Raw genomic sequence first — 14,201 nt, 5'->3', positions numbered from 1 at the left:
TTCCTTGCTTCAGCTGTTCTACAGATTAGCTAGCCTGGAAAACAGAAGTTGGGAGGATGAAGAATGACTCAGAAGGGTGGGCTGAAATGGGGCGCCCGGGGTTAACTGTTCAACTCCGGCTCAGGTCATGATCTCACAGTCTGTGAGTTCGAGCCTCACATCAGGCTCTGTGCTGACAGCTCAGAGCCTGGAGCCTGTCTTCGAATTCTGTGTCTCCCTCTCTCTCTGTCCCTCCCCTGCTCGTGCTGTCTCTCCCTCTCAAAAGTAAATAAAACATTAAAAAAAAAAAAAAAAGATGGGCTGAAATTCACTCTGTAACATTTAGAGACTGGTCTATGCAAAGGATTAAAAAATACTACAGTGCCAGTTTGGTTTAGCTGAAGGAGCAGGAAATTAGGAAATACCTAATTTTTGTTTAATTGGCTAGACAAGCTCTAATATTTCCTTTAATCTTCTCCACCATGGAGAACTCAAACCTTAAAGTCTAACATGAGAGGCCTTCATGCTTTAAATTAAAGATGGTGTTTCTTAGTGTATGGTCCACAGAACTACTCTTGGATGTTTTTTAAAAGCAAACATTCGTGGGTCCCAACCAAGTTCTACCGAATGAGAGTTCCAGGAATACGGCCATGCAATCAGCATTTTGACAGACATGAGAATTCTGATGCACACATGGGTTTAAACCAACTGCCCGAAGGTAGGATGAGATAATAGTTAAAATTATATAATGATGTATTTTCAGTTCATTCCAATTAGCAAACATTTATTAAGCACTAATCTCTTGTGAGTAAAAATTATACATATATATGTATATACATATACATATATATAATTATGTATATATACATATATATACATATACACACACACACATCTTCAAAGGCAAGCAGCATACGATAAACTTATTTTCAGAGCATAATCTATTATGTACAATAATCATCTACAAATGTCTGGAAACACAATGTCTGGAATCCCAAGAAAATAGTCTGTTATTGTGCAGATTAGCAGTAAACTCCTGACTTTGATTTACTATGTTGAACTTCCTATTTTTTTATTTATTTAATTTTTTTTAACGTTTATTTATTTTTGAGACAGAGAGAGACAGAGCATGAACGGGGGAGGGTCAGAGAGAGAGGGAGACACAGAATCCGAAACAGGCTCCAGGCTCTGAGCAGTCAGCTCAGAGCCCGACGCGGGGCTCGAACTCACGGACCGCGAGATCATGACCTGAGCCGAAGTCGGACGCTTAACTGACTGAGCCACCCAGGTGCCCCGAACTTATTATTAGAAATGTAACTGAGTACTGCTTAAAAACAGACTAGAAACTAGCCTTTGGCTTACCCTCCTTCAACGTCCTCAAACTGTGTCTCTGCCTCTGAGCACCTCAACACCCCAGCCACAATCATCTCTTCTTTCTTCAAACAGCAGAAGCACTAATTGTCTGAACCAATCGTGTCCACATGTACTTTTTTTTTTTTTTTTTACAGATTTTACTTTTGTTTTATTTTATTAAAAAAAATTTTTTAACGTTTATTTTTGAGACAGAGAGAGACAGAGCATGAACGGGGGAGGGTCAGAGAGAGGGAGACACAGAATCTGAAACAGGCTCCAGGCTCTGAGGTGTCAGCACAGAGCCCGATGCGGGGCTCGAACCCACGGACCGTGAGATCATGACCTGAGCCGAAGTCGGACGCTTAACTGACTGAGCCACCCAGGTGCCCCGAACTTATTATTAGAAATGTAACTGAGTACTGCTTAAAAACAGACTAGAAACTAGCCTTTGGCTTACCCTCCTTCAACGTCCTCAAACTGTGTCTCTGCCTCTGAGCACCTCAACACCCCAGCCACAATCATCTCTTCTTTCTTCAAACAGCAGAAGCACTAATTGTCTGAACCAATCGTGTCCACATGTACTTTTTTTTTTTTTTTACAGATTTTACTTTTGTTTTATTTTATTAAAAAAAATTTTTTAACGTTTATTTTTGAGACAGAGAGAGACAGAGCATGAACGGGGGAGGGTCAGAGAGAGGGAGACACAGAATCTGAAACAGGCTCCAGGCTCTGAGGTGTCAGCACAGAGCCCGACGCGGGGCTCGAACTCACGGACCGCGAGATCATGACCTGAGCCGAAGTCGGACGCTTAACCAACCCAGCCACCCAGGCGCCCCCAGATTTTACTTTTAAATTTAATTTTTATGTAGTTTGAGAGAGAGAGAGAGAGAAAGAGAGAGAGAGAGAGAGAGAGAAAGAGAGAGAGAGAGAGAGAGAGAGAGAAAGAGAGAGAGAGAGCAAGATAGAGGGAGGGAGGGAATCCCAAGCAGGCTCCCAAGCCCCAGTGTGGGGCTCAAACTCAAACTGTGAGACCGTGACTTGAGCCAAAAAGAGAATCCAATGCTTAACCGACTGAGCCACCCAGGCGCCCCTAGATTTTACTATTAGATTCTAGAGGTTACACTTGTCTATAATTTCAGCGCATAAAATACACGCAAATCTTTAAAATACCGTGTAATGTTTTATTAGAACTCTTCTTTGTAAGCTATTCCACATAATACTGCCTCTAATCCAACACCGATTTGGGGCATCAAATAGCCCATGGGTCTGTGATGCGGTATGATGCCACTTCCAATGCTTACTATTACAAATAATCAGTACGCTATTTGCTATTTATAAAGTCCTTAAGTGGATCAAACCCTGCAGTCAGCATTTAGTACACGAACTTATTAAATTCTCACTCACCTGCAATACGCATTATGATTCCTATCTGAATGAAAAAGACTGGAAACTGAGGCTTACGAGTTCAACCAACGCCACCCAAATCGCACACCTGGAGAGCGGCACGGCTGAAAAGTGTGGTCAGAGCGCATGCCTTATTTCTGCTCTGTCACACTACAGACTGAGGGATTTCGTTTTCTGTCAACGTCTTGAATTGGCGGCCAAGAACCCCAAAGCACACGGATCTCTATTTCCAGCGCATCCTTTGGACACTAGTTTTTACACCTTTAACGCACATGTACACCCCCCCCCCCACACACACACACACACACTCGGAAGCATCGCTAAAAGTAAGCCGTCCCACACCTAAACAATCAGGTCGAGCTCCTTGAGACAAACGGATCCTGTTAAATGACTGCAGACAGCAAAGGGCTCTGAATTCTATCGCTGTGCTACACGCTATTCATCTCGGGCGGCCTTTCAGCTTCTCCTTAAACACAACTGAACAGCTCAGAAGGCATCGCTTGAAAGTTCACAAGAGGCTCGGAGACACCTTTGCCCCAAGCCACGACTGATCATTAAGCACCAGAAACACTCGTGCACGTATGTAGGCGCGGAAAGTTGAAAAACCTGGACGTTGCAGACCAGGGAATTTTTTTTTCTTTTTTTCTTAACATCGTACTTTGTCAGTTTCATTCTCCAGAAAACAAACCAAGTGCGAGTTGACTGTGGTCACAGCTGCCTGCACTTGGGGAGGCCGGACTGGGAGATGCTAAGTCACACCTGTTGGGTGGTGGCAGTCATTCCAGGCACCAGCTGGGACAGTAATTAAAAGGAACCCTCCATTCGCAGCCTACCTGGGGTGTTCAACAGCCTGGACATCTTGCAGAAGTAGGAGACGTACTGCTCGCAGTGCTCAGCGCTGCTGGTGACGGCACTGATCTGGTCCATGGAGGCGCTGTAAACGAGCTGCGTCACGGAGTATTTTTCTGGGCTGTAGCCCGCCACCGTGGTCTGCATCTGCAAATCGTGAGACACGATGGTCCACACTTTGTCCTCTGTGGGGAGAAACAGAACGACGAAAACGGGTCGTTAGGACGCAAATGCTTCCGCAAGCGGCAGAAAATAATTGGGCTCCACCTTCCCTGACTCAACGTAGAACAGGGCTGAGGACAGCTAACCTTAAACTTCTATCCGAGAAGTCTTGCTTGTATAGACAAAGTAGAAAAAAATGGGTTGTTTTTTTTTTTTAGTGTTTATTTATTTTTGAGAGGGAGAGAGAGTGAGAATGCAAGCATGAGCGGGGGAGGGGCAGGGAGACAGGGGGGCAGAGGATCCCAAGTGGGCTCTACGCTGAGAGCAGAGAGCCCGATGTGGGGCTCGCACTCACCAACTGTGGGATCATGACTTGAGCTCAAGTCAGACGCTCAAGCGACTGAGCCCCCGGGTGTCCCGAAATATTTCTTATTAAGAACAAATGCAAGATACCTCCGGAACACACAGAACGGACAGCTTATGTCTCCCGTTGACACTAATATCCACAGCCCGCTATGTTCCCACTCCTTCCTGACGCTCTAACCCATCACACCTCTGATACAACAGTATCTGTGCTTTCTGAAAGGAACTGTGCTCTCTCAGGCCTCAGAATCTTTGTCTATGCTGTTTGCGCTCATCAGAAAACGCACCCTCCTCTTGTCAACAAATATTTTCACCTGACCTTTTGGATGAACTTGGATCCTGCATCTTGTTATTGAAATGCTCTATACCTGGGCAACCACACAAATGAGTAATTACCTTGATGTTTTGGACCCTGAAAATTTCCATGTGCGAAAAGGAGAAGCAAACGTAAGGTTGATGAGTCTGAAATATAACCCTATGTACTCTTGAATTTGAATTAGAAGCATCACTATGAACCCATAATTTTTCTTTTTTAAAAATGTAGACCTACGTCTTAGCTCCGACCACTGGAAAAGGCCCCAAACAAGGACAACCTGTGGCACCAGATTGTCATCACCCAATAGGATTTTTCATTAAGAGAAAACCGGGCTGCCAGGTGAAGTGACTGATTCCGGGGCTGAAAATGTACAAGATAAGCCTGGAACGTAACGTCACATAGAAACAAATGAGCTACTGGAAACGGAGGGCAGCTCAAAGCCCCCCCGGAACAGAGAAGGATGATTTTAACATCACTAAGAATCTCCTGCAATGGAATAAAATACATCTGGTATGTTTAATTCCAGGCGTTCATGAAAATAAAACGAAATGTCCAATTGTGGGAAATGCCAGGTAACTAACTCATTGTTTTGAATTTTAGGAAATAAGGACAAAGAATCAAGCATCTAGTCTACCTTACCTGCATGTTCTGTAACACAATTAACGGTCTCTTTACGGACGTATTTCAGCTCATACATGAAGATTAACTGAGGGAACCAGAGGACCTTCGTTTGGGAACTTCTGACAAGAAGGAGCTAAGCAACGGTACTCACGGCTCATACTACAACCACAAGCACAACCAGAGGAGCTGTGCCTTCTGGTGGGATTGGAACACAACGCTGCATGGCAGGCAGTGTTGGCCCACATCAAACCTGACTTTCATCGCGCTTACAGTCCTCACTGCCAGCTCCTAGGACATACAGGGGGAGGGGACTGTGTTAAGTGAGATCCGAGGGAAGAGTCCACAAAATCTCCGCAGTGTGAAGCTCTACAGGTTACGCAATCTAGTTTCTTCCACAAATAAATAAGTTACAAGGGAACAGAGATTAAAAGAGACTTTCTGACCTAGTCCCTCACGTAGTTTTCCTTATTTCAGCAAATGACAACTCAGTTCTTCCAGCTGCTCGGGACAGGAGCCTCAGAGTTCCCGTTACATCCTCCACCCCCCTTCTTCGACACGCATCATCCAACCTCTCCGTGGATCCTGTCTGCTCTGCCTTCTACATTTGAGATCTGGGTGCACCTGACCTCCACCTCCCCACCGGTTCTGGTCAAAGCCCCCACCTCCTGCTGCCCACATCTCACAATCCCTTCCACCCCTCCCCTGCTTCCACCCCTGCACTCTCACACCTACCCTCCACACAGAAGCCTTTCCAAAATACGCCAAACTCGGATACTCTGCTCAGAGCCCTCACGTGGCCCGGGGTTTTGCTCAGTAAAAGACTAGTTGTTGAAACAGCCAGAGGCTCTCCGCGATCTACCTTGCCCTATTCCCTCCTGCTCTCCAAATGTCCCCCTTGTTTGTGGAGCTCCAGCCACACCGAGCTGCTTGCATCCCTCAAGCCTGCCGGCCAGCCCATCTTGGAGCCCGTGCTCTAGCTCTTTCCTTAGATAGCAGCAGGAGTCACCCCTCCTCCTCCTGAGGTCTGCCCTGAAGCCAACTTCTCCTTTGCTGAGCCCCTCCTCCACCACAGCTGCTTCCTATCTCCTCGTCCGGCTTTGTTTTCTCCATAGTATTTATCCCTCTCCGGCTGAGTGCCCATTTTCATTTTGTCTGTCCGTCTACGTTAGAAGAGGAGGAGGAAGGGGTTGTTTCCTTTTTTTGACAGAGAGAGAGCCAGGAAGGGAGACAGAACGAGGGATACACAGAATCCGAAGCAGGCTCCAGGCTCTGAGCTGTCAACACAGAGCCCGATGCGGGGCTCAAACTCACAAACCGTGAGATCATGACCGGAGCCAAAGTCAGATGCTTAACTCACTGAGCCACCCAGGTGCCCCAGGAAGAGGTTGTTTTCAATGCTGTATGCACGGTGGTTAGAATAGTCATTACACATAAGAGACCTTGACAATACATTCATTGAATAAAACGAATTAAAAAAACATAAATAGAACACAAATAACCTGATCCAGGAACTTCTTAAATCACTTTGGTTCAAGTTCTGGCTCTGACCTTCCTCAGGGACCCTGGGCGAGTCACGTCGTTCTAAACTATAATTTCCCTTCATCAGTTACAATGTGCCTCTGTATTAGAATCCTTTCCACTTTGCTCTTCTGAAACCAACTAAAGCAAGTTCAAGTACGGTGCCCATGTAGTAACACGTTTTCCATGGGATAGGATGATCGTTTTCCACGTTCACCTTTGGCCTGATCAGAACTGTCTTCCTTCAGCTGCTCTGATGCAGCAACAAAATACAATGCGTTCTAGTAATTCTGTCTCTGACATGATTCTGACCGCAAACGGATTGTCACCTATATCCAGACCTTCGCATTTACCTTCACCTAAGTAAAGATCTGTTAATTAAATACGGTGAACTTTATCTCTTTTCTGTTAAAATCAGCCTCTAGTATAGAGTTCTCAAATGTTTGACACTACTCGCTATTTACTTACGAAAAAAAAAAAAAAATCCTTACCAGGACCATGTCTTTGTTCTATGGCAATATTCCAATATTCCATGACTTTCATTCTTTAACTCATAATGAAACAGCATTCTACTCTGACCCTTTCTCAAGTATCATAAGCCCCTTTTTAATTTACACAAAATGATGTTCATAAAGGCAAACATTAATTAAACAAGTAAAATAAAATGGTCACCCATTACGGTCTCTGTCAATAACTTTAAAAATATTAACCAATATGTTAATATTGATGAGTTGCTAACATTTTGGTTCCAGTGACTGCTTGGCCCTAAACCCTACACCCACGCATTTGAGCACACACATTTCTGTGCCAATCTTCTGGGCAACACGTTCTTTATATTTGTTTCATAGCCCATTCGCTCATTCGACAAACAGTACTGAGTATCCACTATGGATCAGATATGGATCTAGGCACTAGGGGAACCACAGAGGAAAAAAAAATTCTAAGTGTTTGCAGTTTATGTTCTTGTATTCTAGTGGGGAAAAAAACCCAGATAATAAACAAAAAAATTAAAATATCATATGTAGTTAGCAATTGATAATGGTGAGAAAAACTACATCGGAGAATGGAAGAGTAGGCTATGCGTAGATTGCAGTTTTAAAAATTTTAAGTATAATTGATATGCGATGCCCTATTAGCTTCAGGTATATATCATAGTGACTCGATATTTTGATACATTGCGAAATGATCTCCATGGCAAGTCTAGTTACCACCTGTCACCATACTGAGTAATTATAATATTATCGACTCTATTCCCTATGCTGTACATTACATCCCCATGGTTTCCTTATTTTGTAACAGGAAGTTTGTAGCTCTTAATTCCCTTCAATTATTTTGCCCATCCCCCTGCCCCAACCCATACAGTAACCAAGTTTGTTTCCTGAATCTAGGAGTCTGTTTCTGTTTCTTTTTTTTTTTAGATTCCACATACAAGTGGTTTCACATATAAGTGAAATCATATGGTATTTTTCTTTGTCTGATTGCACTTTCAGTTTTATTTATTTTTTTAATGTTTACCTATTTTTGAGACAGAGACAGAGCATGAACAGGGGAGGGGCAGAGAGAGAGGGAGACACAGAATCTGAAACAGGCTCCAGGCTCTGAGTTGTCAGCACAGAGCCCGACGCGGGGCTCAGACCCACAAACTGTGAGATCATGACCTGAGCCGAGGTCAGATGCTTAACCGACTGAGCCACCCAGGTGCCCCTGTCTGACTGCATTTTTAAAGACCGAGGACAGCAAAACAAGCCTCACTACGTGACATCTGAATAAATAAGATCATTGTCCAACAAGCCGTGTGAATGTCCGGGTAAAAGTATTCCAGACAGAGAAAGTGCAAATGAAAACGTTCTGGCTTGGGAATATTTCTGGTGTTGTTCAGGTATACAAGGAGGCCAGTGAGTGAGGAAGGAAAGAATAGCAGGAATTAAAGTTTGAGGTGTAATGGGGATGGGGGAGGTGTGTGACCCCAAAGTGAAATGGAAAGTCCTTGGCACAGGAAGGTTTAGAGCAAGTTAATGTGGCATGCTTAATTAAACTTATTCTCTGACATACTATCCTTTATTTCAATAAAATTATATACTTCAGAAGGCTTGAAAAACATGTGTGTGTGCATAGATAGATAAAGATTTAAAACTTTTTACATTGTCATGGCATTATAAAAGGAAATCTGTAAACTCTATTTTAATGGCAGAAAGCAATTACTGTTGATGCATCTTGCAAATTATTTTTTAATGCTTGCCTATTACACATCGCAATGGCTCCTTTGGAGCCATTAAATCTTAAGTGACAAATGGATATTAACAATTTTGCAGATATCCACCATCTAGAAGAAAGTTATACTGCAGAGAGTTTCCTTTGCTAGTATCATAAGTGAAAAATTAAGAATCCTATTCCCATATTTGTAATGTGTTTATATACAACTTATATAATCTGTATTATCAGGTATGGGTGTAATGCAAATAGAAACCACTATGTATGGCTGTTTCATTTTTATGAAGAAGCAATTGATAAGCGAGTGTATTTCAAATACTCTCTTTGGATTAGTGTGTTATGAAAGTGCCTTCTGTGATTGCTGAGAGCTTACTCTCTGTCTCATCACGTAATCACATTTTTAAAAACTGTCACACTGTACAATGTTTTCAATACAGACAATATAATGATATTTTTCAAATACTGGGAAACATACGGAGCATACTCTGGAAACACATCCCTCTCCTTGGCAGTAAACAGGGTCTTCAAGATTACCCAGCTTAGTTATATTGACATGAGGACGTTAGAAATCTCTGCTACCTATGCCAGTGACCCCACATCCTTATCCTATCTGTTAATTCTCAAGTAATTCACTTCATGAGGACTCAAGTCGTCGTATGGCTGAAGTTCTGACCAGGAACTGATAGTCAGGAGATGACCAGTGGAAAAAAAAGCAAAGAACAACTCCTCCCAGGATATAACCAATTTCTTTACCACGTATAGGCTATTTTTGACTCTTTTCTATGCTACCCATATACAATCTGAAGTTCACATTATAGAGCATATTGTATTAAAAGTCCAGTTGGAGCTGAATCCAGTAGAAAAAAGAAATTTGCGTGTCCTATACATTTGCATATGCCATCTAAGGGTTTTTGATTTTCAAACAATATCACCGGTACTGGTTGAGGACTCATTTGTTCATCTGAGAGCTTTTTTTTCTCACCTTTATTCATATGAACTCTGAAATAATCTTTAAAAAAAGAGACTATTGTAGACTACCTAAATTTAAAATGGTACATATAACTTAGAGGGGCATAACCAACATCAACTTGCAGTCCAAGTTCCTTACAAGTCCTTGTATCTATTACAGTTACACTTCAGGAATGACTTTGGGTTTCTCCCTCTTACGATAACACAATGGGAACTGAACTATCGTATACGTATCACCCAAGATTTTTCATATTATCCTCAAATTTCTCCTCTAATAAACTGCATTCCAATAACTTTATCTGTGGCTGTGTTTGGGCACAGGAGTCTTAATGGCTCTTATCCTGATTCCGTCAAACAGTGGTTGAGCCTTAACTATGAACAAGATATGAGTAAGGATGGCCAATTAAATGCTACAGAAATTTCAGCCTTGGGGCTCCTGGGTGGTCCCGTCAGTTAAGTGTCCGACGTTGGATCAGGTCTTGATCTCACAGCCCATGAGTTCAAGCTCCGTGTCAGGCTCTGGGCTGACAGCTCAGAGCCTGGAACCTCCTTCGGATTCTGTGTCTCCCACTCTCTACCCTTCCTCCCTTGTTCTCTCTCTCTCTCTCTCTCTCTCTCTCTCAAAAATAAATGAACATAAAAAAAATTTGCAGCCTTATAGGAAGACATATCCAAGGCAGGAAGCCTAACATTCGAAGGAAGCCATGTTCTCATGTGAAAAATTTTGAATCCCAAATAACATCAACATAAACATCTTAGAGAACATCCATTGTGACCATCTTCTATTAGAGGTACAGAAGCCAAGTCTCAGGAGTGATAAGTCACTTGCCCAAATGACTATGAAGAGTTAGTGGCAAAATGATAGAGACTTTGTCTCCTAAATCTGGATTTAGTGCTCTTTTCACTCTTCATCCCTTTGACCCAGTGGTGACATGGTTGGTGACACATCAAAAAATGTATTGTCTTCCCCACAGGAACCCACTAATTTTCAGAGAGCAGACTTTTATTTTTTAAATTTTTTTTTAATGTTTATTTTTGGGACAGAGAGAGACAGAGCATGAATGGGGGAGGGGCAGAGAGAGAGGGAGACACAGAATCGGAAGCAGGCTCCAGGCTCTGAGCCATCAGCCCAGAGCCTGACGCGGGGCTCGAACTCACGGACCGTGAGATCGTGACCTGAGCTGAAGTCGGATGCTTAACCGACTGAGCCACCCAGGCGCCCCGAGAGCAGACTTTTTAAATGACAACAATATACAACCTATTAAACATAGAAAAATGCCATAAAACAGTAATATAATTCAATATTGCACGCATTCACAGCTATTTATTGAGCTCCTGACCGTTTTCATCATGGTTAGGTTCTGGGGATATGAGAAGGACAAAGACTTGAATTCCTGTCCTCGACAAGCTTGTAGTCCATTGATGGAAAGAGAACAGTAAGCCTGGAATTACAAATCACAAACAAGTGCTAAAACAGAGATGTGCACAGGGCACCGTGACACTGTGAGTTCCTATAGAAAGTCCACGTGGCCCAGGTTTAGAAAGCTGTGAAATGGCCAAGTAGGTATGGCACTGCCGGTGAATCAGAAAGGTTAAATAGTGATGAGCCACATGAAGGATAGGGTAAGACCCATTTTATTCTTCTTATAGTTAAGACCAAGTACTTTGGAGACAAAAAGGATTTAATGGGTGGGCTCTAGATCAATTGGAAATTGAAGGGTCTGGAATAGTGAAATATAAGATTCCAGAGCCCTGACAATTGTGCATGGGTTGGACGATCTAATGCATGGTCACAGGTAGGTGTTGAAAACCTGCGGAGATAAAAGATCAACTCATATTTTACAAGTATTTCTTCAAGGCCACGTATGACATACCTACAGCTAACATCACCTTCAACAGTGGAAAGTGGAAAGCTTTTCCTCTAAGATCATGGATGAGCCAAGGGGAATAAGATTAGGGATATATATGGGCTTAATTTAATGTTATATTTGATGTCATACTTCCTACTGTGGGTGTTGGATATAAGCTAGAAATATTTCACATGGAAACAAACGATCAAAGTATACCTTCTTTCACATAAACTTTAGATGAAGATCCAGATTTACAAAGTAATAATCTAGGAAATATTAGTGATTTTACCTGAGCTGTGTGTGCTTCACTAAGTCGCAAAATAATTTCTTAAATAGTGAGCCACCTGTAGTTAGTTGTTTAAAGTATTAATTTTTACAGAATTGTTTGTAACTCTTTCAGATAAAAAGACTCAGCATAAGGTTAGGCTGTAATACAGGTTTCTTTCTTTCTTTTTTTTTTTTCTTTTTTCTTTAGTCATTTGTAAGAGGATCTGTTTGAAAATCCCATCAGTCTTTCCAGAGTATAAGTTTGAAGACCATCCATTTCCTAGATCATTATTTTGTTTGGAAGACTTTCTCAATAAGTATAATCCTGCTGACATAATTTAAAGTATTAGCAATTCGGTATCGCATTTTGCTCCCTCCCAGTACCTATTGTGAGAGCATTCCAAGCATCTCTGTAGCCTAGCCTCCAATGACATAGGGGCCATTTCACCATGGCGGGCTGGGGTGGTTCAAGCCATTCACAATGGTAGCTCCGTACGGGCTCAGAAGGCATAAGCAGCTCTCATCCCGTGTGGAGAAATCAGGTATGTAAAGCAGATGGGGCCTCTGCAGGAAGCACCGGGAAAATGAGCTAAAAGTACAGATGACGTTCTGCGGGTGGTGGAAAGTGTTGATCATTTTCATGCTCACAATTCCAGCCCAAAGATGGATGACAAATCGAGTGCTGTGAACATGTAGACATACTGGGTGGATGATTCTCACCCACCTGAAGAACAATTTGGAGCTTCTTTGTGTCTTTTTACTAAGAAGGCATTAGCTATTCTCTGGGAAGAAGGATATTTGCTACTGGTTTTGTTCCATCGTAGGGACGTTAAAATTCTTTCACAACACGGCCGGAGTTATTGACTGCATTTCTGTCAGCACTTAGACAAGCTAATCTTCCCTCCCCTTTGCACTCACACTAGGTAGAGATGTGGTGCATGTGTTTGACCCTCATGAGTTCATCTCTGTGGCAACAAGGAGTTTTCTGCCCGGTGTGGCAAGAGAAAGCTGCTTTCTGGTTCTTGTTGCTTATAAGAGAAATTAGATTTTGATCTCAATTCCAACTTGGGACTAAGTAAATGTCACCCAGGATCAGTGACTGACCATTCCTGTGGACCTTTAAAGATAACACCTCCTGTTATTTTAAAAAATATCTTGAAACGTACTATATACTCTAGGCGGAAAAAAAAAATCACTTGAAATAATGACCTCCCACTCTGGTCTACCTCTTGCTGGGCTCTGACGGGTGGCCCAGTCTCGGGGCCTGGCTGTCTCCTGTGCCTTCAAGGCATCTCCCCCTGGTCTCAGAACTAACTCTTTCACTTCTATTTAGTCTTGGCTCAAATGGCATATCTCCCTGAGGCCCACCCTGCCTGCCTTATTCAAAGTTACAACCCACACTGCCCCTCACCTTCTCCATTTGTTGTCCCAGAGCATATGTGGTCTTCTAACATAGTATATAGCTTACTTACTTACGATGCTTCTTTTGTGCTGTCTGCCTCTCCACCCCACCCCCGCCTTCCTCAAAGCCTGTAAACTCCACTACGCTGGAGAATTTTTTTATACCTTTTTTTACTGGTGCATCTCAAATTCCGAGCAGTCTGCAAACGTTCAATGCATATTGTGCTCATTATATACCTTAGTCCTTTCTTCATTTAGTTTATAACAAACCTCTATCCCTATCATCTTTGATCATTCCTATAAAGCACCCATTTGAAATATAGTTCATGGGATTATAGATCACGCTAGAGCACTCGATAGTATTAAGCTTCAGAAAAACATTGCGCATTGAGAAAGTGTTTACAGGTGAAAAAATCAAAGCGATATCGGAAATTACAGAGTATAGGTATTGTACCTGCGGTATTTACAAGAGGTGAAACTGCAATGATTTTTAAAAGAGCAACATAAAAATATACCTAAGGTGCAATGAGCATCTTAAAACCACCACCAATTCTATCCAGGGTGGAGAGTAAGAGAGTAAGGGTCCTGTGCTAAGTACATGGATGCCTCCTTCCATGACAAGAATGTCGGGAGCGGAGGGACTTTTGCTTATGAACACCTTGCTGTATTCCAAGCACTTTTCTACGCCCTGGGCACACAAAGATGAGTGAGGGCCATTAAAGCCACCAAAGACCTAGTGGAGGAGGAACCCAAAATAAGGAATTACGGGTACAACCTTTAAAAGTAACTGCTAATTTTCAGGCAACGGTCAGAATAATCCAAGCAGTAAGACTTAGTGTATAAATCATAAACCCACCTATCACCCACACCAAGTTTTTTAACACATGTGACACTTTAATATTCTCTAGTATTGTACTTTAGGTATATTTTAGGGTTGG

At 42.5% G+C, this 14,201-nt stretch overlaps 1 protein-coding gene across 1 annotated transcript in view; it reads right to left on the bottom strand.

Moving 5' to 3' along the window:
- Positions 1-14,201, bottom strand: part of CNTNAP2 (contactin associated protein 2) — a 1,228,588-nt gene that overhangs the window by 653,396 nt on the left and 560,991 nt on the right. The window contains exon 13 of the mRNA XM_042927363.1: positions 3,570-3,770. Coding sequence (XP_042783297.1) covers positions 3,570-3,770 — 201 coding nt within the window. The remainder of the gene's footprint in view (positions 1-3,569; positions 3,771-14,201) is intronic.

Source organism: Panthera leo, chromosome A2 (assembly GCF_018350215.1).
Source record: "Panthera leo isolate Ple1 chromosome A2, P.leo_Ple1_pat1.1, whole genome shotgun sequence".
Classification (NCBI taxonomy): Eukaryota; Metazoa; Chordata; class Mammalia; order Carnivora; family Felidae; genus Panthera; species Panthera leo.
Note: the sequence above shows the minus strand (reverse complement) of the source record. Positions and strands in the feature narration are given on the sequence as shown.